This window comes from Coccinella septempunctata, chromosome 3, assembly GCF_907165205.1.
Source record: "Coccinella septempunctata chromosome 3, icCocSept1.1, whole genome shotgun sequence".
In the NCBI taxonomy this organism is placed as follows: domain Eukaryota; kingdom Metazoa; phylum Arthropoda; class Insecta; order Coleoptera; family Coccinellidae; genus Coccinella; species Coccinella septempunctata.
The window spans coordinates 42,143,834-42,167,998 of NC_058191.1; the positions used below are offsets into that span (position 1 = coordinate 42,143,834).

Genomic DNA, 24,165 nt, shown 5'->3' on the forward strand with positions numbered 1-24,165 from the left:
TGTGTTTTCTGATGAGACTCTGAAATTCAGACGGTTCACGCTTCACGCAATCCTAATTGCAAGGCAGAGCTATTCCTGAAACAAACAATTCAACACAGAGTTAAAAATAACGCGGCACATTGCTCAGTTTATCGAATCGATCGGGTAGATACCAAAATACCACAGACGAAGGAATCGACGCTTCGTTTAGACGAGGTCCACGAAAAAAAATTTGTTCGGGAACACGGTGAATATGTCATTTCGAATTGAACCTTTGGATTTTGCTCTTGGAGTTCCGAAAATTCTGTAGGGTTCAACAATAGTACGGCATGATACTCCATCGCAGAGTAAGCCTAAGCAGATTTTGAGATTGAGGATCGATCAGTCGATATGGTCGTACCTACAGCCTTCCTTTGTTAATAATATACCAGTTTATCTGACAAGTACACAATATTACCAACTAATTTATGTGCCGTTTGCAAAGCGCACTTGAATTTTATAAAAAATTAGTGTGATCAATCAATATTCCGCACTCAGTTGAAAATATAACCATTCACGCCAATCCTAGAAAATATACACATTCATCTTTTTCTCTGCTCATCATAGTTTAGAAATTTGTTAAGTTTGCCTAAAAATACGATAATGACTTCATTGTCAAATGAGCAAGGAATTAGAGAGCTCCTAAAATGACCTATTTGCTCCCCTGTCTGAAAATCAGAGTGTTTTATTACAGTCCTAGGCTATGGATGGAGTGTACAGAAGTTGTTTTGTAGATCCTAGGAAACCATACAGGTGATGATCCAGAAGAGAATTGCACTCCAGAGAGCCCTTCGAAGTGAATTGGAAAATGAAAAACGGAAAAACAGAAAAAATTCCAATGTTCTCATGAAGACTGTCAGACCTTCGAAAAATTCCCAAAAAGTTGGGTTCAGTTAAAACTTCCTCAAGACCGAACGGTTGTGCCGAAATGGATAAATTTCTCCGATTTATTACTAGAAGAGTTGCTCTTTCAGAATATGTATCACGTTCAGATCTGTGATAATTTTCCTGGAAGATAAATTACTCTAAAGATGACCTTCGAAAAATTCCCAAAAAGTTGGGTTGAGTTAAAACTTCCTCAAGATCGAACGGTTATGCCGAGATGGATGAAATTCTCAGATTGGCTACTAGAAGACTGGCTCTTTCAGAATATTTATCACGTTCAGATCTGCGGTAATTTTCCTGGCAGATGAATAACTCTAAAGATTACTTTCGAAAAATTCCCAAAAAGTTGGGTTCAGTTGAAACTTCCTCAAGACCGAACAGTTGTGCCGAAATGGATGAAGTTCTCAGATTTATCAATAAAAGGGTTGCTCTTTCAGAACATCGGATGGTAATTGTCCTGACAGATAAGTTACTCTTAGGATGACCTTCGAAAAATTCTCAAAAAATTGGGTTCAGTTAAAACTTCCTCAAGATCGAACAGTTGCGCCGAGGTGGATGAAATGCTTCTTCAGAGTATGTATCACGTTTAAATCTACCATGATTTTTCTGCTAGATGCCACCTAACTCGAAAGTTGAAAAATGGAAAAATTAAAATTTTGATCTTCTGGTAAACAGTGTTAGATATCCGAAAGCTTGGTGAGCAATATAGGTTTTCGAACACGTTCAATCTATTGCAAGCAGTTTCGCAAGCCTATTTCTCTTAGTTTCGATTTTCATCAACGAATTGGCATTTTTCAAAATCTGCGATATCTCCTTTTATATTCCTTCGATCCAATTGAGACTGTCGGTTTTATAATCAACCTTATCACGACTCCCACATCAAAACATAAGAGCTATTTCGAAAATCTCATGTCAAAAATGAGCAAAGTGTTAGACCTCCCAAAATGACCTATGTGTGGTGCCCTGGTCCGACCTATCCATCATAAGATTACCAATAAGTCGATAGTCAATTTTATACTGTTTTTCAAAAATAGAAGAATATACCTATTCCTAATTTTGAAATCTGTATTTTTCGGCATTCACATTATCAAGATCGATTGAAAAGAGTCAGTCCACTTCAGTATTGAAAAAAATTTATCTCATTCACCATTTTCGAAGAAGTACTCATTTCATATTTCATTGGATTAAAATCACCATTCAATAGTCGATACAATGATACAAGACATTACATTGCTATTACTCCTGCTTTTTGACGTGACAAAAACAAATTGTTTGGCAAGGAAAAATGGTGACTAATACATGTATACATCATCTAGGAGCATGAATGAAGTAAGAAAAATTTTTGATCGGTTGCCATTAGAGGCGCCAACATGGTTAATTCCATTGTATAATTTGTACTCATCCTACTTACAACAGGATTCAGAATTCGTATTTCGATGAATTGATAAAATGCTAAATGTATTAAATTTTTTCATTCGTGAAAATCAGGATGATCAAAAGTACTTTCTGGTGGTAAAATTATGCTGTCGTATGTTTTTCTTCGGGTTTTTGGCGAAGAATATGATTGATTATTAGGAAATCATGAAAGAGCTCTTCCACCAATTCAATAACGTTCAGTAAAATAAATTCTTACCTTTTTCTTTACCCATTTTCAATAATATTTGTTAATATAACGTGAAATAAATTATGGAAATAAGACAATCCTTCAATGATTTTGTAACAGCCCCTTCTAAGTTGAAAACGTGTTGTTCTGAAACTTGACATGGATTTTTAGTAAAAAAAATTATCGAATATATGTAACAGAATCTACTCTCAATACACAGTACTGCTGATGGTCGTACAAAAAATTTAGACAATAAATTACGAATTTTTCTCAAATGGAATAGGTAGGTTTACCATCTAACACTGCAGGAAATCACTTCTCGTCGATAATTATAAGGTATACCACTGATTTTTAGATTCCTCGTGAATATTCTCCATTTCATCTGTTTGTTCAGTTTTTCCACAGAAAAACAAATTCGAATATATTGAAGATTTTACTCTTCCATCTTTATTCTTTTTCTATTTACATTTTTCGAACTTACATTACATTAAATAAAATACAATATGTACATTCTCACTTGAGTGATCACAGTCTTCACTTAATTAGTATCGGTAGCTTACTATAAATACTTCTCACTTAATGATAATTTTTTTTTCAAATTCAAAGCTTCGAATACGTAATGTATAAGGTCAAGTAGCACGAATATATTTCCTTGGTATTTCTTGTTATTATCGAACTCTCATTTCAATTTCGTCTTCAATTTTCAGAGGATGCACTACAAGAGTATTAAAGTTCCATGTAGCTATGCTTCTATATAACTGATAATTACTACTTGACACTTTTCTTGGAGGCTTGCCCGATCCTTCAGGAACTTGAAGAAGTTTCCTCCTTCCTGTTTGGCGATTTGGTTCTAATGATTCAGAAGACTATCAATCAGTCCTTATGGACTGGATATACCATCTCCAAAATAGCGAAATATCCTCCTGATACTAAAGCGAATACTGAAAAAATGCAAATAAGGATGTTCTTTATCAAAATCCAGTTGTACGCCCCCAAACCATCCTCCCATTTTATGATGGTGTCGACCAGAGCTGGGACAAAGATTCCCAAGGTGGAGAAGAACACAGCTCCTACCAGGGATATCAGGGCAGACAGATCAGGAACAGCTATGGCTACTCCTATCGCAAAAATAACACCAGCCAGTCTTATCAGGATCTGTGCGATGTTCCTGGCGTTCTTGGGGATGTGCTGTTTGACGTTTTTCCACGTGATCTCCATCGGAACGTAGAATTGTAGCATGAAGGTGAAAAATATCGAGAGGGCTATGCATCCTCTTGCCACTTGCGAAGCCCTGCAACGATCATAGAAGAGTTGAGCTAACGTCAGTATTGAATGGGACGATTAGGATCACAATTCTTGAGGTCATAACCCCTTTTTGACAGATAATATGATGGGTGTCAAAATCTATGAGAGATAAATACTAAGAAAAGCATTTAATTATGGGCTTAATCATAAATGTATGGTCTGATTATCACACTCACCACTCATCTGTAGGCAGATTTGTAATGATACTGGCTTGGGTACCATCCCCGTAAGCGTAATACCCAACGAATCCAATGGAAGCATACAGGGTGATGATGGAACACATGGCGATGTACAAAACTCCAGGGCACCCAAGGAAACCTTCCTCGACCATAGAGTTCTCCAGGGGCATGATAGCTCCAATCCCTTCCATGGCAAACACCACTGTACTCACGAAATGTGGTACCCCCATAACGTCAGCCTTAGCTACGGATCTTTCGCTAACTTCCACATGTTCTGCGTCCCTGAACATGTAGAAGAATGTGATGGCGAAGGCTATAACCATAGACCCATTGGCTATAGTCGAAAATGGCACCAGGAATTTGAGGGGTCTTATTTGGCACAAAAATAGGAGAGGTATCATCTGCGCAATGAGGTAGTATTCCATGCCGTAGCTTCTGGCATCTGGGCAGTAGAAGTCGACTATCTAAAATTTGAAAAATTGTTGATTTTTTTCGGTTAGGCGTCTTCCTCATGCAATCAATCGTATGTTTGGCTTCTTAGACCACTTGAGCGATCAAATCATTGAATCTTCTAGGAACTCACCTCTTTTAAAGATGTTCCAACGAATACTGAATATACGGAATCACTGAATAGGTAGGTCAAAATTAGGCCAATCTCTACGAATATCCTGAAAATGAAAAAATTCAGTCACAAATTTTCTTCAGAATGAAAAAGGTCGAATCAATTTGGGGTAGATTTTTGGTTTGTTTTTGCTTCATACTTTTAATATAAATTCAATAGTTTCCCAATAATTGAAAATCGAATGGTGTTTGCTTTTGGATGCAGTTTTCTCTCATCCAGCTCATTTTCGGAATGAAGATATATTGTTGCTAATGAGTTTGAAAATTCTTTGCATAAATTCATTCCAGGTTCCACAAATGTGGGAGTATTGATGTCACGTCAAAAATGAATAATAGATAAACAGTTCCATCTCGACTCAAAGTGAATGATGTGCAATAAAATAATGATGCAGAATGAATATACATATTGAGTTTTGTGGTGAGGTCTTGTTATCCGTCCTGGAAGATTTTGAGTGGAAATTCTCAGTAATTTTCCAACGGATCATACAGAATCGATTTCGAAGAATATGTGAAGAATATATGACTGATAATAATAAGTCAATGATGACTGATTCGTTTCGTCTTTATTGTGTTGTTCTGAAGCATCAAATGATCATAAGTGAATGTTGATTACTTGATTAGTTTACTGTTCAATGTATGGTGTTTTAATTGAATTCTTGATTTTGTTCGTATTTACTAGATGAAAATTATTTTCTTCCAATAATTATATATGGTTATAAATCTTCAGCTGAAATTCACAACACTTTTACTTGAAATGAACTAGTATCTGATTTATTCGACATTTTAACATGATAACTCTTCAATTTTTACTGTTCGAATCAGGTAGATTTCAAGGAACAAGAATAGAAGTAAAGTAAACGAAAACGTCACCCATTCAGGTACTGAACGCATTCAGAACTGCTGGAATTTCAGAAAAAAGTACTTCCCCGATATTACCAAGAATGGTTTCCTGACATTTTCAGCAATATTCGGATTTTCTTTTACCTGTTACAAAAAAGGAAGATTTGTCAGATATGAATTGATATTTAATCTCCCGATGTTTCCTAGGTACCAAGAATGATAACATTGATAACACTCTACTTCTATCCGCCACATTCTCATATTGTATTCTCAAATGAAAGAAAGAAAGGGAATAAAGAAATTTTCCATTATCCTTCAGTACTGTTCATTCATTATCTCATCTAATAGATCCATGACGCAACTCTTGGAATATATTAAACTTTATGGAAGCCTACTGTCGTTTCTTCGAAAAGCCAAACTCATTTATCGATCGTTCACAAATACCTCACGGAAAAATGATCGTAAATAAAAAACTAATTTTTCTCCAGATTCGGTAACTATTAACTGTCCCGAAGGAGTTAATTAGAGATTAGGTATTCATCAGGAACATCACCGGTCTTTTCCAATACGGATTTGAAGTACAGATAGCCATGGAGATAAGGTAGATGATTCTGAGAAAGTGTTCTTCAGGATTTCCATCTGGTGGTGAAAAAATGTGTGATTGATAATTTTGAATCGTAAAATGAGTCGATTAGCTGAATATTGAATGGTCTCTTAGGGATTCACCAAGCTCATCAGTATTCATTTAGTGTCAATCACTCGGTAAAGATTATAGACGGAGTAAAACCACAAATCCACATATTCTTGATGAAGAAAAAGTCCTTGTAATATTTCATATGAACCTTTATCTACAAAGGCTCCTATTTCGAGATAAAAGATGATTTCGGGACACCCCGTATAAACTCAAAAGTACATTCAGCATTTCGATTGTGAATCGCGGAGATCTCAAATTTTATTCTACCACATGCACGTCATTTCGCAAGAAATAATTTCTGGATTGCATTTTATGGCGATCGCATTAATTTTTAATCGAGTTTCATCATTCTTACCTTGAGAACGTTGACCAGCCTCTGACTTGTTCAGGACCGTTTTTGAAGACCGTTTCAACTGTTTCTGAAAAACTGAGTTGGGGTACTTGGGTTTGCCGGCACATTCTCTGAGAGGCAGAAACCTGAAAAAAAGGGAATTGTAGAGAGATCAAAGATTGATTCAATTGACTTCCTGAAACAGTTTTTCGAAACTCCATTATAAATTCACCCTGTATAAACAGGGTGCGAATGTTTTAACAGTAGATTCTCGTGGATAAAAGAAACACTTTTTTCCTATAGCAACTTTTTGCGTCCCTAGACTGGACTTATTCATTTTACATCAATAATTTCACTTCATGTCATACGGTAGGTCAATACTGGTTGTAAATATGACAATGAGAACATCTCAGTTACGGAGTTTTCCTTCAATCTCCTCACTAACAAGTACAACTGGGACAAAAATTCGTCCATTATAATATGAGAATAATACGATTCATAATTAAATATTTATCCGCATAACAAAGCATAATAAGTTCGACATTGACCTACTACAGATAGACATTCCGAATCAGTTCTCTGTTCGGTAGTTTAGATAGGTGTGTTAACATTATTAGATGAGGTAATAGTTCGATAGTTATCGTTATGTTTTTGCGTCCATATAAAAACATGATGGACCATAATTAATTGAGCGATTCTGATTAATTTCGTTGTAAATGTGTATGTATTTTAGATTTATTCGTTAAATGGTGTTTTTTGAATGCGCTTTACGCTGATTACTTCCTCTGCTATTTTCCTAGTCCTATACAAATGGATGGTAATTGGAATCACTTACTGACACAATGAGACGATTGGTATGTTGACGGTATGGGAAGATTTGAATCGGATTTGTTATCATTCACTGGGATTATGGTGTTTATTTTTCTGATTTTCATGAATATGGTGATAATCTTGATGGTAGAATTTTCGATAGAATCCTATACAACATAGCGCATAACAGACCTGACAATTCGAATGTCAAACCAATGCATGGGGTGGGGTGTTGATGCAATGGATCTCACCAACGATTTTATCGAATGAAATGAATTTCGGAATATAGTTTTTCATTTATTTGATGAATCTTTTTCGAATACAAGATACGTCTTCCAGTTTTCTCATTATGACCATTACGTACCATGAAAACAACAAAATTTAAAGAACCCAACTTTTGAAACAAAGTTAGATACCATCTAATGAATATTTCAACGTTTTGTAAAATAAAAGTATTCTTCATATTTTCTCGTATATTTATGCGACGTTTTCTAGAAATTCTATGTTCAAAAACTGAAAAGTATGTGTGAAATTTCAAAAATTGAGTACTTTGGCTGAATGCAACTCTGTTTAAAAGATCCACAGTTGTGTAGAGTCACAGATTTATTCTGAAGGTAATTTTGTTTTTCCAGGGTTGGTTTTCATTATGGAAACTTAAAATGGCTATATATTTTTATCAGGGCCGAATTGGAAAAAATGGTATAGGAATGTGTGTTTATTTTGACCTCAAGAATCTACTGTTAAAACATTTGTACGAGTCAAAGAGCCTGTAGATCTATAGTATTTGGCCAGTTACTCAGTATGGCGATATACAGTTCTCTTTTCCATATTATAACGATTCGATGTGGAAACTCGATGAAGTATGACATTTAAGATCTTAACCGTAGTTCTGGAATTATTGTTTGCAGCGTCACGAGAACAAATTCCACAACAAAAAATCAATTCCACTAAACCCATCCAGTTCATAAATAGAACGACCTGTAGATGCGACAATTTGGCAAATACCTCGGAAATTTCTTGGCATGTCTCGTCGGTACATCATTCATGCACTCGTTGAAGGAATGATCCTACTTACCAACAGGGTTACGGTGTGGGTACATAATGCTCCTATCAGTACAGTTCCGATCAGTCCAGTTCCAAAACCGACGCTTCTAAAAGCAAAAGGCACCGCCAGTATTCCTGTACCCAATGAGGTTTTGAGTAGATGTATCAAAGCCCCAGCAAACCTAAAAAAAAAAGAAAGGCGAATATATTCTCCGCTTGTCACCTTTTTTGAAACACTCTGTATGTTTTAGGATATGTTTTTTCAACGTTCTTCATTCCAGAAAGGGAACCTGTCATATATTGTTCAATGCTATCCGATTGAATCACAGAAATATACTCGAAATGAGAATATCTATGTTTCAAGAAGTTTAAATACTGCTTATGAAGTTGTCCTTCTTACAATGGCTTGTCTAATATTAACGATCACGATTCCTGAGTTATCGACGAAATGGGCAATTAAGAATTAAGAATTACTTCTGATGAAGTAGTTATATGAATGAAAAAAAAACATGTGCGGAATGTTCAGTAACGGTTTTCGATGGGGAAGTACATCAGCGTTGGAAAACTACGGTTTTCAATCACGTTATTCGATGCATTGACGCAATTTTGCGGTGGAAGATTCTTCAATAAACCACCATCTCTGGCATGTGACAATTAGTATATATTCCCATTTAATTTTTGCGTTCGGTATTTTATAGCACACCCCTTAGAAGGTTTTCCAATGAAGATGGGTGATGGCATAAACAAAAGATTGGACAGACGCTGTCCAAAATAATGCTTTATTGGTACTTTGGGTGCAAAGCCACAGAAGAAGACACAAACACTGCTTTATCACCACCCTTTGTGTAGCAGATGCTCTAGATGAATTCTGGTAAACAATCAACCATAGTACTTTCAATTTCGAAGGAATTTCTGGCAGCATAATGGTAAGCAGAGGGCTATTATCCTATTTGAAGGAGAAATAATATCGGATGCGTAGATTAGTGTGGAAATTTCCTTACTTTCAGTGTAATCATGAAGAATTACTGAAGTGCTTTGCAAACGAAATACTCAAAGGCAAAAAACATGAGCCTTTGTTATTTTTGTTGGTATATCGAAGCATCATTTGAATATTTATCACAAGGAATGTATGTCGTGGAATGTTTTGAAAGAAGAAACACATTTTTGAGTATTTTTAACGGAACAGAACATCAATAATGTATGCATATTTTTTCTGTTCGGTTGGACATTTACCTGTGTCTCATTTTGTATTTAAAATTCTTTTTGTTCTGAAATGATTGCATTTTGAATCATTAAATAATGATTGAATTGATTCAATGATCAAATGAAAACCTTTCATTGATTCTCGAAATTCGCTAGAATATTTATCTTCCTTTTTACTGGAGACCAACCTGCGAATAGAATGCTGCCTTGTGAATTTTTGGTACCTACATTCTGCAGTTATTTTTAATAGCCACCAGCTGTTATGCTTGGTTCTCAATTTACGAGTTTACTTATGAATTATTTTTGTACTTTATTTCTCGTAATGAAATTTTTCGGAAAACTCTAACAAAGATAAAAATAGAACAACATAATAATAATGAAATTAGTTTTTTGAAATAATGCGTCGGAAAATTTGTTAGTTCACTTATTATGGTTGAAAAACATTATTAAACCTACAATTTCACCTAATTTTCCTAGTTTTTTTTTCCTCTGCAGATAAGGGAATGGCATTGAGGTTCAAAGCACTTTTAGACTCTACCCGAATGAGTTATTTCAACTGATCGATAAAAAAAAACAATGAAACTGTAATTCTCATATTTCGAATTTAATTGAAGGTACTTAAAGTATCCGTTATGGTTTAATTTCAATGTGAATCTGAGAAATTGAGAAGCGATTGAATACTTTCTGGAAATTATTAACATTTCTGAAAGAACAATTTTATTTCTCAAAGATCCATTTGGTCAAAGTAACTCTCATTACATTTGGAGCAGTACTCATAAAATTACGAAGTGACGCAAAAGATTTTTTGAACTTTGCAGAGAGTTTCAGGAGATAAAAGAAGTAGAAGTTGAAACTGCTCTCTATTTCTAGTGCTGTAAACTAAACTGTTCCTAAGAAAACGGCTCAAAAGATACTTTTTCTAATACTTTGGAAGTTGTAGTATCCCTATACTATTTTGGCTACCTTATTTTTGTTCATAGTGATGAAAGACTATTATATATAGATAATTTCAGCGAAATATCCTTTGCGCTTTATTTTGAGGAAGGGTGCATTGTTCATGTTTTTTTCTGCAATTTTGGTATGTAGAAGGAAACATTTTGTCATAAAGCATTTTGGACATGAATTCGCTGTAAAAATCTATTCATAAGGAATTCATGGTCATACCATGGTCTGTTATAAGTAAAGTAGTTGTTTTTCTCAATTTTAATGTATTTTCAATAGAAAACTTACGTGTTGGGGTGATCCAGATGCCTGTGTTCATAGGGGTTGTAGCACTCAATCTCACCCTTACTCTCCTTCTCCTTCTGTAAGGCATTTTTCGTTAAGACGGTCCTGAAAAATATAAAATAGATGACTTATAACACTATAATACTACTCAAAGATTTATGAAATACAACTTTAAAACAGATTAAACGATCTTCACAAAATGAGCTTTCGAACCACGCCACGTGTTTCGTTATCACAGTAGCATCTTCAGGTAAGGGTAGAGGTAAAACACGTGTCGTGGTTCAAAAACTCATTTTGTGAAAATCTATAAGCTGTTTAAGGTTCTGTTATGGCCCACATCAATTCAAATTATGAAATAATCGACCTTTCATAAAAATTATTCATTTGAACACATATAAGGCTGAGATTATTTTGGGAATTTCGAACTGAAACATCTGAATTGTGATGGCAAGCATCCAAAGAGCGTAGATCTGATGATTTTCGTAGAATCAGTAGGTATTTCTATTATTCACGTCCCAGTAAAAATAGTATTAACTATTTGCGAAATCAAGGATGTTGAAAAATATAAGCTTGAAAGTTATGAGAACTTACGTGGAGTTGAAGTCTTCGATGTTGAACGTTGATGGATACTTCTCCTTTTGTTGTGGCATAGCTGTGCTGAAAAAAAAAGTTGAGCACAGGATCACAAGGAATTCGATGTACAACTGGGGAAGAAGTGGGATATAAAATAGTTTTATCACACAATCACGTTCACTACTTGTTTGCTCTTCAATTATCCCACTTAAAGCTGCTGGAACTCCGATAATTTTCCATTGAATTGTTTACAGATTCTTGTTCAAGATGCTAATTGATTTACCTGTGAACTACCGAATCATTCCTCGATCACTAGATCGTTTTTCTTCTCGGTTCGCACTGAGACTTTGAGTTCAAGTTCACCGGCAATTTAGAGATTTTCCTAACGTGTCTGCTGCTGTAGCCGGCCTGCTTTATTTCTGTAGTGCAGATTGGACTGGCGTTAAAAATAATCACGGTCCCTACTGTGGACGCTACAATTTTCGTATCATACGAGCTGTCGATGTGACGTAAGGTTCGCATCAAAATAAATATTGGATAATAGTGCCGTTAGAGCAATTTCTTCTCATTAACGCAATGCCACCCCTTTTGTGAGCTGATTGGCAGCAGCCTGTATGTGAATTGCTCGTCTTGGATTGTGCGTTGACAATTTTCGAAAGCAATGAAGTTACAAATACGTCTAGAAATCTCACTAAGTACACTGCGCAAAAAAAGTAACGCACATTATGGAAATCTCAAATTTATTTTACAACGGTTTTCTTCAATACAGATGTTTTTCCCAGCAGGAATAAAAAAAGATGATATTATCAGATTTTGAATGTATTGGCTCCATTCTAAAATCAGTTGTTCTCGATCAATTCTAGTGATCAATAGTTTTTCTTTCGTTTAATTTTCTACACTCGATCGCTATGCAACGCGAAACACACAATTTGACCCAAGAGGAATGTGCCCAAGCGGTAGTTTTGCGAGAAGAAGGGTGGACATACACAAGAATTGCAGAAAGGTTTGGTGTTTCCCATACAAGTGTGTCCAGAATATTGCAGCGATTCAGGGAGATAGGTATGAATGTCCGAAGACCAGGACAGGGTAGACCACGGTTAACAACTGCCATTCAAGAACGTTACTTGAGAGTTCCTTCGTTGAGACAACGGTTTGCAACCGCTCGACTCCTTCAAATTCAGCTTGAGCAAACTCATGAGGTGCAAATTAGCACTCAGACAATAAGAAATCGCCTCAGAGAATATGATTTAAGGCCTCGTGTCGCGGCAAGAGGCCCAGCTCTTACCCCAGCCCATCGAAGGGCGCGTTTGGATTTTGCGAGAGAGCATATCCATTGGGAAGAGACCGATTGGGAAAGAGTTCTCTTCACAGATGAGTCTAGATTCTGCCTCTACCATTGTGATCGACTTTCCCTTGTATACAGACGTCCACATGAAAGATATGCTCAGTGCAATTTCCTGAATACTACCGGTTTCGGGGGAGGATCGATTATGGTATGGGGTGGAATATCTTTGACTGCTCGCACAGACCTAGTGGTCGTTGATAATGGAGCTATGAATGCTGAAAAGTAAATAAGGAACATTCTTGAAGAGCATGTAGTGCCATTTGTCCCATACATTGGTGAAAATTTCATTTTTATGGACGATAATGCCAGACCCCATCGTGCGGGCATCGTTCAGGAGTACCTTCAAGAGGTTGAAGTCTCTCGAATGGAATGGCCAGCAAGAAAGTCCAGATCTCAATCCGATTGAGCAGGTTTGGGACAACCTCAATAGAAGGCTGAGAAGTTCAGAAAATCATCCAGCTACTCTTAATGACTTAGGAATCCAATTCGGAGAAATCTGGAAAGGATTAGATCAGAACATTTTGAGATCACTCATTTTGAGTATGAACCGTCGTTGCCGAGCTTTAATTAACGCAAGGGGTGGAAATACCAAGTATAAAATCACTTATCAGCATTTCAGTATTTAGAAAATTGTTCATTTCTCTTCTTTCACATAAGATTCGGTGAAATCCTGAATTTTTCTTCCATTTAATGTTACTTGTTTCGTTCAAAACCTTCCCGAGAGAACATAAAAAATAAGTCAATGTAGAGTTAACTTTCATTAAAATTGAGATTTTGAGAATGTGCGTTAATTTTTTTGCGCAGAGTATATCAAAATGTAAATATTCGATCAAATAATCCTTTCAAATATTCCTTCCCATTAAGAAAAAGGTTGATAAAATTAACCTCATCCACAACCAAATATTTCTCAACAACAAAAGGTCTATACATTTCTGGTCCAAAAAGTTATGCTTCCTATTCAAAAAAACTCAACCCCTAATTGAGGGTGTATGACAAACGCTTAGTTTCACATGAAAAGTTGCTCAATTTAAAATGGAAATTGTCCTGTTCGGTATTGAAAACCTTAGATATACATTTTGTGCGCTACTTTTTACTCACCTTGTATATATTCACATAAATAGACCCCCTCTGGCGGAAACAACAAATTATCGAATTCAAAATACACACTGCGTCTTCCAACTCTCAATTTTTGCACAATCAAACCCCGCCATCATCTAATATAATCTATTAATGCGGGAGCAAGGGCAATCTTCATAATTTAATACGATCACTTACTCAATATTCAAATCCAGCACGAAGGACCATTGGTTACGGTCAAAACGCTAGGGCCGGAGGACAATTCGCGAATGGGCAAAGTAAGACATGCAAACACGTATATACCGGGGTTTTACTGAACAAACATAAGACAAGTCGCGAATTCAGGAAAGTCCGTAAAAATAAAATGGCAGATTTGGTTTTTACGCTCAGAGGTGGACCGGTAGACGTTGGTATGATTTTTTGAGGAAGGATTTGAAGACTGGTTTAACGATCCTTGATTTGCTTCGGTTTTTAATGTTGTAGTTTTAAGCTGGTAAATACTGAATTCGTAGATTGTTCACACAGAGTAATATAAGGCCAACTGTGATGTTACAGGGTGAGTCATTGGCTCGTACGTAGATTCTTGAGGTCAAAAGGAACACTTTTTTTCTCTACCATTTTTTTCGAATCGGCTAGGTTTGAAAGATAAAGGTTGTTGAAAAGCCATAAAAAATGTTATTTGTAGTTCTATGTCACAAACGATTTTATCGAATGAAATGAATTTCGGAATATAGTTTTTCATTTATTGGATTGATCTTTTTCGAACACGAGATATCACCCACGTCTTCCAGTTTTCTCATTATGACCATTACGTACCATAAAAATACCAAAAATTCAAAGAATCAAACTCTTGAAACTAAGTTGGACGCTATGTAATGAATATTTGAATGTTTTGTAAAATACATGAATATTCTTCATATTTTCTCATATAATGCGCAGTTTTCGAGTAATATGCTGTTCAAAAATGAAAAATATCTGTGAAATTCGAAAAATTGGGTACTTTGACCGAATGCAACTCTTTTTGAAAGATCCACAGATGTATAATGTCACAAATTTAGCTAGTCATTCTCAAGAATCTACAGTTGAAATATTTCTACTGGTCAAAGACTGACCCTGTATATTTATGAAGGCCCTGTGAAAGCTACAAAGCAAATTGTTCAATCTTACACTTTATATTAACAAAAGTAGAAGACATAAATCAAGGAATTCGAAATCATTTCATGGTCTGTTAAGTGATTCTACAAGAAACGAAGGATTCTAATTATAGAAACAAATTTCCCATTTTTTTCCTGTATCAAAATCCCCAAGTAATTACTTTATAAGTTATTCCAGTAGTATTGTCTGAAACCTGAATAAGAACAAGCATAAGTATTGAATATTAATAGCGTGATTCAAATCGCGAACAAGCTTTGAAATGTAACTGAGATAGTCATAGAAATCTATGGAATTGAAGAAAATCATTTATCTTCTTTCAAATCACTTCTTATTCCTATGAGAACTCGATCATTGTTTTTCATGAGATGAAAAACCGATTCTCTTAGGTACGATAAGCAAAACAATAGATTGACAACCTTTCCTTGCCGTCGGCATTGATTCTAAGGCTAAGGATTTCCTGACAAACGCCAAATATCACCATATTTGCATCGTCTACCATATGGAACACCCACAGGTGATTGACAATTCACCTTGCATAGCATGCAAGGACATCGAGATCGATATTTTACTTCCGTCCCTCGTAAAACATTTCTTCTATGAGTCAGTGCAACTTTTATCGATTTTCTGGAACAACTATTTCCCTCGAAATTAATTAGCAATTTGCGTTAATTCGGAATTAGATTCGAAACATCCTAATGCTGAGGGGACATGCTAAAATTTGGCATGAAACGCGAGGAACCATTTTGTTTCGAACAGAAGCAATAATCACTGTTGTTTTACGAGTGCGAAATGATATTCATTACCCACTGTTGGTAAGGGTAGGAAATGAACATCCCATACGAGAAAGCAATCTTACTTTCAAAGAAATGTTATACTTGTGGTATAAGGATCATAAAAATAAAAACGTTCAACAACATTTCGAAAATATATATTTTTCATCCTCAGGCCTTTACAAAAATAGTGGAGCATTATGATGTGAAACGTTGATATAAAGTGTACAAAAAGAAGTAACCCATCCCATGGCTTTATTTCTTTTCTGTTGGGAAGGTGAAAGGTATGTATTTATTTCAATTCTGCTAATTCTTGTGCACCGAAATCAATCTCGATCTTATTCTGGAGAAGGTTAAGGCTATAAAATTTTATGATACCCTGTTTTGACGTACTATTTGACATTGCGAGCTTACCTCACGCATTATTTTATTACTTTCATTTATCAGTTAGGTTCAATGCTTTTCGTCACTACCGTTTAAATGAGACCATTTGAGTTATATAGAGTGAGCAAATAAATCTTCGGTTGATAAAAGCATAAAAGTAACATTTTTATTCAATATATTCATAGATGTCTTCCATATTTAGCCAGATTGAATGTAAATTGTTACCTCTACCGACCGTGATGAGATTTATACATACAGTATATACCTACCAATTTTGTGTTTCGGTAAAAGAGGTTGGCATTGAAAGCAATGCATCTCATCATAATATTGTGTTAGGTTTTTCAAGTTCCATCTATAACTGTATGTTTATTTTATCCCATCGAGTTCTTGTTCTACCTTAACTCGGTAATTTCAAGGTTATATAATTATGGACTATCTTATCTATTCCATTCTTTGATTGTTCTAAATTAAAATAAAAATATTCATGTATTCGATACACTGGGTATGTGGTCATGAACTATATTTTATGACGAGATTAATTAATTCAAGATTGAGGATGATATTCGATTAATATTAATTATTGAGAAATATCTGATAAAATCTAGAATTTGAAAACTTCTCAACTTTGATGGAAATGCAATATGGGGTTCATTATTATTACAATATAGGAAATTCTTGTCCACTTTTTAAACCAGGAAAAACCGCCTGCCAAACTCACCACTCTGTTGGTCTTTAATTCTAAAAAGACTCACTTAACTTTCTCATTTTTTCAATTAGACTTGAGCGATTTGTACTGACGGACCACGTACAAAACGTAAAATACGTGAAACTGATAGTTACTGAAATTATATGGTAGATGTCCACGTAACTAATTATCGCTGGTCGCTAGTTATATTTTGCATAATTGAAATTGAATTGTGTTTAGCAATTGGACTGAAAAATTGCAAATTTCACTTTCAATCGCATGGCTTGTGGTTGAGTCATCTTTGGAGGATTGAAATTCGACATCAGCTATTTAATGATTATCTGAATTAACTCGATGTTTGGAATCGAAGGAATTTTGAACTCCTGTGGGTATAGATCAAGGACCAAGTCCTTTCTTCCATAAAACAGTGGGCTTTATGATAAATGCAATGAACACTTATTTTGAAGCACCTGAGCGTTCATAAACGTTTTCTTCTTCATCTGTCAACGATTTCTGAAAAATCAAAAGGTTCAAGAGGAAATCAACAAACTTAGTTGATTTGAGGTTCATCCGTATCCCTTTTGTCTGTGTATTTTTTTCGAAAATTTTCGTTGATTCCTGATGAGTTTAATTGCAAACAAACTTTCAGTTGTAGTATATTCGTGAAATATCTGGCTGTGTTTGTTGAATTCATTCCCATTTTGTGAATTCGAAAAGTACATATGAATTACAGAATAGCTGCGTAGAATCTACTACTAAACAATTATTCATATCTTGAGCACTCACACAAAATAATCAATTTGGATAGGTTTCATTATGTTTGATGGATTATCACTAATTACCGTGATACTGGTAATATATGATTATTTTAACCTGAATGGAACAAACCATGGTTATTTCCCTTTTACTCTAGATTTTCTCAAATTCAACCAAACTCAGAAATGAATTTCTGGTATAAAGCGATAAAAGCATTATTTCCGTGAAAATTGGGGGACTTAAAATCCTGCACGTCTCTCACCTCAAATTTCGATTCTCTGCTCGTTTTTATATCACCTCAAACTTACCTACTACTTATCTATTTTAAAACGCGTTTCTGGACAATAACTCAAGGAGATAATAATATTCGCGAAGTCATTACGCCTTGTATTGAAAGTTAAATCGAAATACGCAAAAAAAAACAGAAACGCGTGTATATTTTGGCATTGGACCAACGTCGCATTTTTTGTGCCAGAACATCGAAATAAAACGGAATTAATGCAGAAAGAGTTTCGACTCTGACTGAGGACGAGATAGCAGATGGCTGTGGATGATTTGAATATTACCCATTTTTAATTCTGATTCGAAAATTTTATTTTACGATCGACATTCAATGTGTTATTAGGAGGAGAAAATATTTTTGTTCACAACATTTTTCCCAAATCCATCCAAATGGTTGTTTCACGATTCTTCGTGTTATCATTGAGTATAACGCCAAATTTTTTTTATATTGGGTTTGAAGAAATCAATTGTGGTTCAGGTAGTATTATTTGAGAAAAAACATTGCATCCATAGCGTTACAGTTTCCATGATTTAATCATTGAAAAGAGGTCAATGAACTTTAGTTTATTTTCATGAATTCACATTTATCAGAAAAATTACCATAGGTAGTGGAAGAAATTCGTACGGTGACTTGAAATTTGCTTTTCGCACGTTCTCGCATTGTTTATTTTCCCGATCAAATAACGAAAATACAATTACTAATCAGTGCATCCATCTGACTCACTTATGAGGTTGTTGTCACATTATGTTATATCGTGCCGATATGACAACTATAGGAATCGCTTTGATGTCCGAGATTAACAAACTTGTTTCTTCATTATTGGCATTAACATTTCGTTCCGCAGTCGCTAATGCAAATGTTATTTCATACATCCCTAATGACTTTTTCGCTTCCGAGTTAGTTGGTTCTTCGTTAACGATCTGGGAGGTAAGACAATTAATGAACGGACATATTCATTTATGCCTGGCCTTGGGAACCATCCTCCGCCTTTTTTTTTTAGATGATCGATTCTACAATGCTCGACTATTTCGTGCATTTGCTCATAGTTTTTTTTGAAGTTTAGGTTCGTAGATGCGAAATAGTTTGTGGAAATCAGCTGGAATTGTTGCAGGTTGACAAAAATAGAGCCTGAAGACGGCAAACGTTGGATAAATGATCCAAAATGATTCTGTATTAAATTTTTCAAGGCCAACCATTGGTTTTGTTCTCCAGTAGTTCAAAAGTTCAAGTCCAAATTTCATAAACTATTAATAAAATTGAACTAGATACTCTAGACTCATTGTGTCCCAATTCTGGTTAATTGTTTCTAACAGTAATCCTTTGGTATTGTGCACTAACCTGCCTAAAGTTTACGATCTTGACAATGAGCCGATTGTGCGGTTTTAACATTTCAGAAATAATGCTAGCTAGATTAGGTTAGCTGAAATATGCAGGGTCACAGGGCAAGTCTTTGACTAGTACAAATATTTTAACAGTAGATTCTTGAGGTCAAAAAAACACTTTTTAGCCTTACCAGTTTTTCCGAATCGTCTCGGTTTAAGAGATACAAGATGTGAGAAAAACCATGAAAAATATTATTTTTAGTTCTATATATCTCACAAACGGTTTTATCGAATGAAATAAATTTCGGAATTTAGTTTTTCATTTATTTGATGAATCTTTTTCGAACACAAGATATCACCCACGTCTTCCAGTTTTCTCAATATGACCATTACGTACCATAAAAATACCAAAAATTCAAAGAACCCAACTCTTGCAACTAAGTTGGACGCTATCTAATGAAAATTGGAACGTTTCGTAAAATAAAAGTACCTACTCTTCACATATTCTCTTATAATGCGTCGTTTTCGTGTGATTTGATAATCAAATATGAAAAATATCTGTGATGTTCGAAAAATTGGGCACTTTGGCTGAATGCAACTCTGTTCAAAAGACCCACAGATCTATATTGTCACAGATTTAGCTAGTTATTCTGAAGGTAATTTTGTTATTTCAGGGATAGCACACAACTCATTATGAAAACTTAAAAAGGCTATATCTTTTCATCAGGGAAAAATAGATATGGGAAAAAGTGTTTCTTTACACCTCAAGAATTTACTGTTAAAATACATGTACGAGTCAAAGACTCACCCTGTATAAGATGTCCCAGCTCAACTTCTCAACCCCACAATTTCACTAAAATCCTCTTATAGATGACAATAATAATCTTCATGTTTTTGTTCCAGTTTTTTGCATCATATTTTGAGTAAGACGAAAAAGAGTTGATATCTTATCAACCACTGAGTAAATTCTGCGTTTAATTTCTCTAAAGTGTTGAAATTTTACACAAGAATTTACGAGTTTTCGGCGGAAAATGGTCTCAAACATTATTGACTGTGTTATAGTGGTTGAGTTTATATCTGCCTATTTCTTCTCTAAAATATTCAAAAAAGATCCATCCAATTAAATAGAAACTCTGTGAGCAATTGCAGATTACCAATACAAAGACTTGTGCAAAATGTCATCCAAATCGTATCACTAGAGAAAAATTTAAATAGAATTAATAAAAGAATTTATTGGAGCAATGATGCTCAAATTCTTCAGGAGCCTTCCAAACGTCATTCAACAGCCCAGTTTTCAACCTGGATGGTTTCGAAAATACATAAATTTTGGACGAAATTAGGTACCAACCTTTTGGAATCGACACCGACTGATCCTGTGCATGGAAAATTCACTCACCACATTAGCGTATCTTTGACGCGCACAGTAGGTAATGATTGATACAGTAGTCAGTCGGTAATGGAACTAACCGACCTGTCACCTTGCTGGTCATATATATGCAATAAGTATTTCAGTTACGATAATCTATTGGGCGGCTTTTGGGTTTGAGTTTCGCAAATCTTGGTGAAGTGTTAAGGTCGCCGTTAGATGGTGAACGTATCTAGATCGGGATTTTTCAGGCTGCGGACTATTTGGATTTTTTCGCTTGGATGCATGCTAGATGTTGGGAAACCAATGGCTTGGTCGTCCCCGGTGAATGTAGATGAATCGAGATGAGTTTGTTTTAAGGTTGATCTCTCTGTTGTCTCAAATAATCGACTGAGTATGTCTCCAATCTAAGGAACTTCATTTGTGAGAAATAAATAGTTGAGCTACATTTTAGTTTCATTTATTCTTTATTTATTCATTTATTTATTACTAGCTGACCCGGCAAACCTAGTTTTGCCATTCAAATTATTTCTAGGGTAGATAATAATAATAACTAACTCATCGTGATTGCTCGATTGGTCGTAAGAAAAAGGAATGCCTTTTTTTCTGTTCTGTACAATTTTTTTTGGGAATATTTTGTTATATAAACCTTGCCCTAACAATAATAAACACAACAAAAAAAGAATTGTCCAATTTGATGAGATCGTTTGAACAATAAAGCATTTTGAAGTAAACCATAGATCCTCTTTTATTAATATAAGATGAGTTTTAAACCATTCTAATTCCACGAACTGTATAGCTTAGGGTGGTTTTCTTATAATTCATTCCTCAAGTTCCAACATATACATAAGATATTCTTCCATGGCATTGAAAACTATCATTTTCCCTTAGATTTCAACGATGTGTTGTTGTGAAAAACATGAAAACATACAATTTACGTATGTATATACCTATATGAAGATATTTGTTTGAAATTGTAGTAATCGTTATTTGTTCTTATTTCACATGCAATTTTTTTCCAAATTGCTTCTGTTTGTTTTATATTAGCTAACAAACCTAGGAAAATACTTAGAAATGAAAACATTTGAAATTGAACTGATTCCATTCACCTAGTACTAACATGAAATGAAAATGATGAAAGTATAAGAAATGTTACCCTCATATAGTATTGTAAACATGTTACCTGCGCGTTCGCCATTTTGTGTCTTTCCAATGAAAGATTTTATATTTTTCCTTCTGTTACCCTAATTTGTATCTTATCGTACTCTACTTTTGAGTATCATTCCATACTAATAAAAAATTGGAAAGAAATATCTATATCACTGTTTTTTAAGTCAGAAATTGAAATAAAAATCCTTTATGATGACTATAAGCATTTCGTCACTCGTCAATAAATATCAGAAAAATTCAGAAGAAAAAGCTGCTATTCACACTTCATTATTATGAATAATGAAGCTGAATCTCCATTATTTTGAAATTCCATATTGATAAATGATAAATTCAATGGATTGTTGTTGGTGTACCTAAAAATCACTTAATTTATTTCGGAATATAAAGAATGAAAGAAGTTTGAATCATATATTGTGTATTGTGATTCAGAACTATCATAATTTGGTGGATTATCGAGTTTTCAGTTCATTTTTGCGTGCTCTATATTAAAATATTTGCAATTGTACTGCAATTTGTATTTACTCATTCGTTTCTCTTCAAAGTGAAAAACTACAAAACTCACCCGATCATTTTGATCAGATAAAATCCGTCCAATGACTTTTGAGCGTAAAGAATAACACGTACACCTACGAAAGATCTCATAGCACCAAAATTATAAATCAATGGCATAGATTTTCAGTTCACTATTGAATTAATGATACAAATTTCAATTCATTTCCGTTGTGAGAACTACTAATATTAAACTGCACATTAGAAACATACGTTAAATTTTTGGAACTACTTCAATATACCTACCTACCACATGCTTTAGGATGTGGATACAGAGCATTGTGGAAATAAATAAGTGAATGAATGTATCTTTCAAATTTAAAATGTGTTATACTTATTGAAGGAAGAATGCCGTTTCAAAAACCATCATATTATATTTCTTCATACATAGTTTTCACAGTATCTAGCCAAGAATAACTCAAAACTGAGAATCAAATCACAATTGATAAATTAGCACTCTTTCATGAAATAGACATTAGCAGAAGTCAATTTTAAAATAGACTCTTCTGAACAACATCCTCATAACGCATAATTCATAACCCTAGTCATGTATCGTTCAACTCATGCAAATTAGATTATCTGCGTATCCTTGAAAACGATGGAAGGAATAAAAGTGGGGTCCTGATAATAAATGACCTTGAAAGGCAACCAAATAATAGCAAAATTGCACTTCGGTATATTCATGTACGATTTTGTGGTTTCCATTTTTCAAAACATTAGATACATTTTACAGAGATTGATTGATTTCGATGGAAAACTCTCCTTGTTTTTTTTATTTTGATTAGGAAGAAACAGAAACAAAGAATTGGGGATATGAATTCATAAATGCATACCTATCAGTTGATTCATTACGCTTCGGAATATTTTAAAATTGAGTTCTTGTTCGACCTAAATGCATGTCAATTTCAATATAATCATCACGGCAATATTGACATATATTAAATATCATATGGCACCGTTATGCAGCAAGAAAAATCTAAATGCGATCTAGATTTTTGCATCAAACTGCGATAACGCCTCTGCATCATACTTGGCCTAGATTTGCAAATTTTTCCAGATACGCGAAGATCCCTATAACGAAGTGTCAATTTATAGATGTAAAGGATAGCACCTATTCAATTTCGAAAAATTCTGGTGGTAAACTGGAAATAACTGGTTTTCTTGGATATCTTTCCGCTATTTTTGCAAGTCGGTTTTATTGTCTGTTTGAACGATAAGATAAGGCTGAGCTCTTTCATTCAGATGCTATTGTTTGAGTTTACAATGAAATTATGATCTCTTTGAGATCTGTCTAACATTGGGGATATCAGATATGTTTGCATACTACTATTTCCGACCGATGTGAATGATTATTGCAGTAGTTTTGCTGAAACGACTGAGTTTAAAGATTGCAAGGATGAACAATGGCAACTTACGAGCAACATATGCAAAAATAATTTATTGTGTTTGTTTGGACTTATCATATAAGGTACCAACACAATCGGGGAAACTCTAGCATCAATTGACCGAGGTAGCTAAAAACCATGTGACAACATATGGCAAAAAAATAAGCATTTTGGACAGAATCTAAAATGGTTGAATATGAAAAAATGGATCACTTTCTAAACTGTTGTATTTCACCATTCGACATCATTGTTGTTCTAAACGCAGAAGAGTGATTTCCGACATTGTATTTTGATGCTGAAAATACGAATTAAAACTTTACAGATTATCGCTCCGCTCTACATTCCGCTGGCGTTATACCTGATTCTGTTTGGCGCCATATCTAAAACTCCAATGGAATTGGGTGTCAGCCAAGATCATTCCTTTTTTGATCTCTGTGACATCAGAGGTTCCTGCACTGTGCATGTTGTCAGTGAAAGCAATGAATGTACTCGAATTCACGTGATGTTTTCATGTTTTCCATTCGATAGGTGAAGAAATGCACTCGTGATGTGATTTTTGCTTTGGAAAATAGTTTTTGGTTGGAA

The 24,165-nt window shown here is 34.7% G+C and overlaps 1 protein-coding gene across 6 annotated transcripts; it reads right to left on the minus strand.

Annotated features, from left to right (window-relative positions):
* Positions 1–2,920: 2,920 nt before the first annotated feature.
* LOC123308934 (proton-coupled amino acid transporter-like protein pathetic) lies at positions 2,921–22,359 on the minus strand. Of its 6 annotated transcripts, none has more exons than XM_044891751.1 (8): positions 22,209–22,359; positions 11,352–11,417; positions 10,764–10,865; positions 8,362–8,512; positions 6,501–6,622; positions 4,574–4,658; positions 3,988–4,454; positions 2,921–3,797 (listed from the first exon to the last, which is right to left on the minus strand). In XM_044891751.1, exons 1-8 carry the CDS (start codon positions 22,313–22,315, stop codon positions 3,380–3,382), a joined length of 1,518 nt encoding a protein of 505 aa, XP_044747686.1. In that variant the 5' UTR covers positions 22,316–22,359; the 3' UTR covers positions 2,921–3,379. The 6 variants fall into 6 exon arrangements, with proteins under 6 accessions (XP_044747686.1, XP_044747688.1, XP_044747693.1 ...); XM_044891753.1 differs by lacking the exon at positions 22,209–22,359 and adding an exon at positions 20,459–20,613; XM_044891758.1 differs by lacking the exon at positions 22,209–22,359 and adding an exon at positions 20,459–20,577 and having other exon boundaries at positions 11,352–11,412.
* Between the last annotated feature and the right edge of the window lie 1,806 nt (positions 22,360–24,165).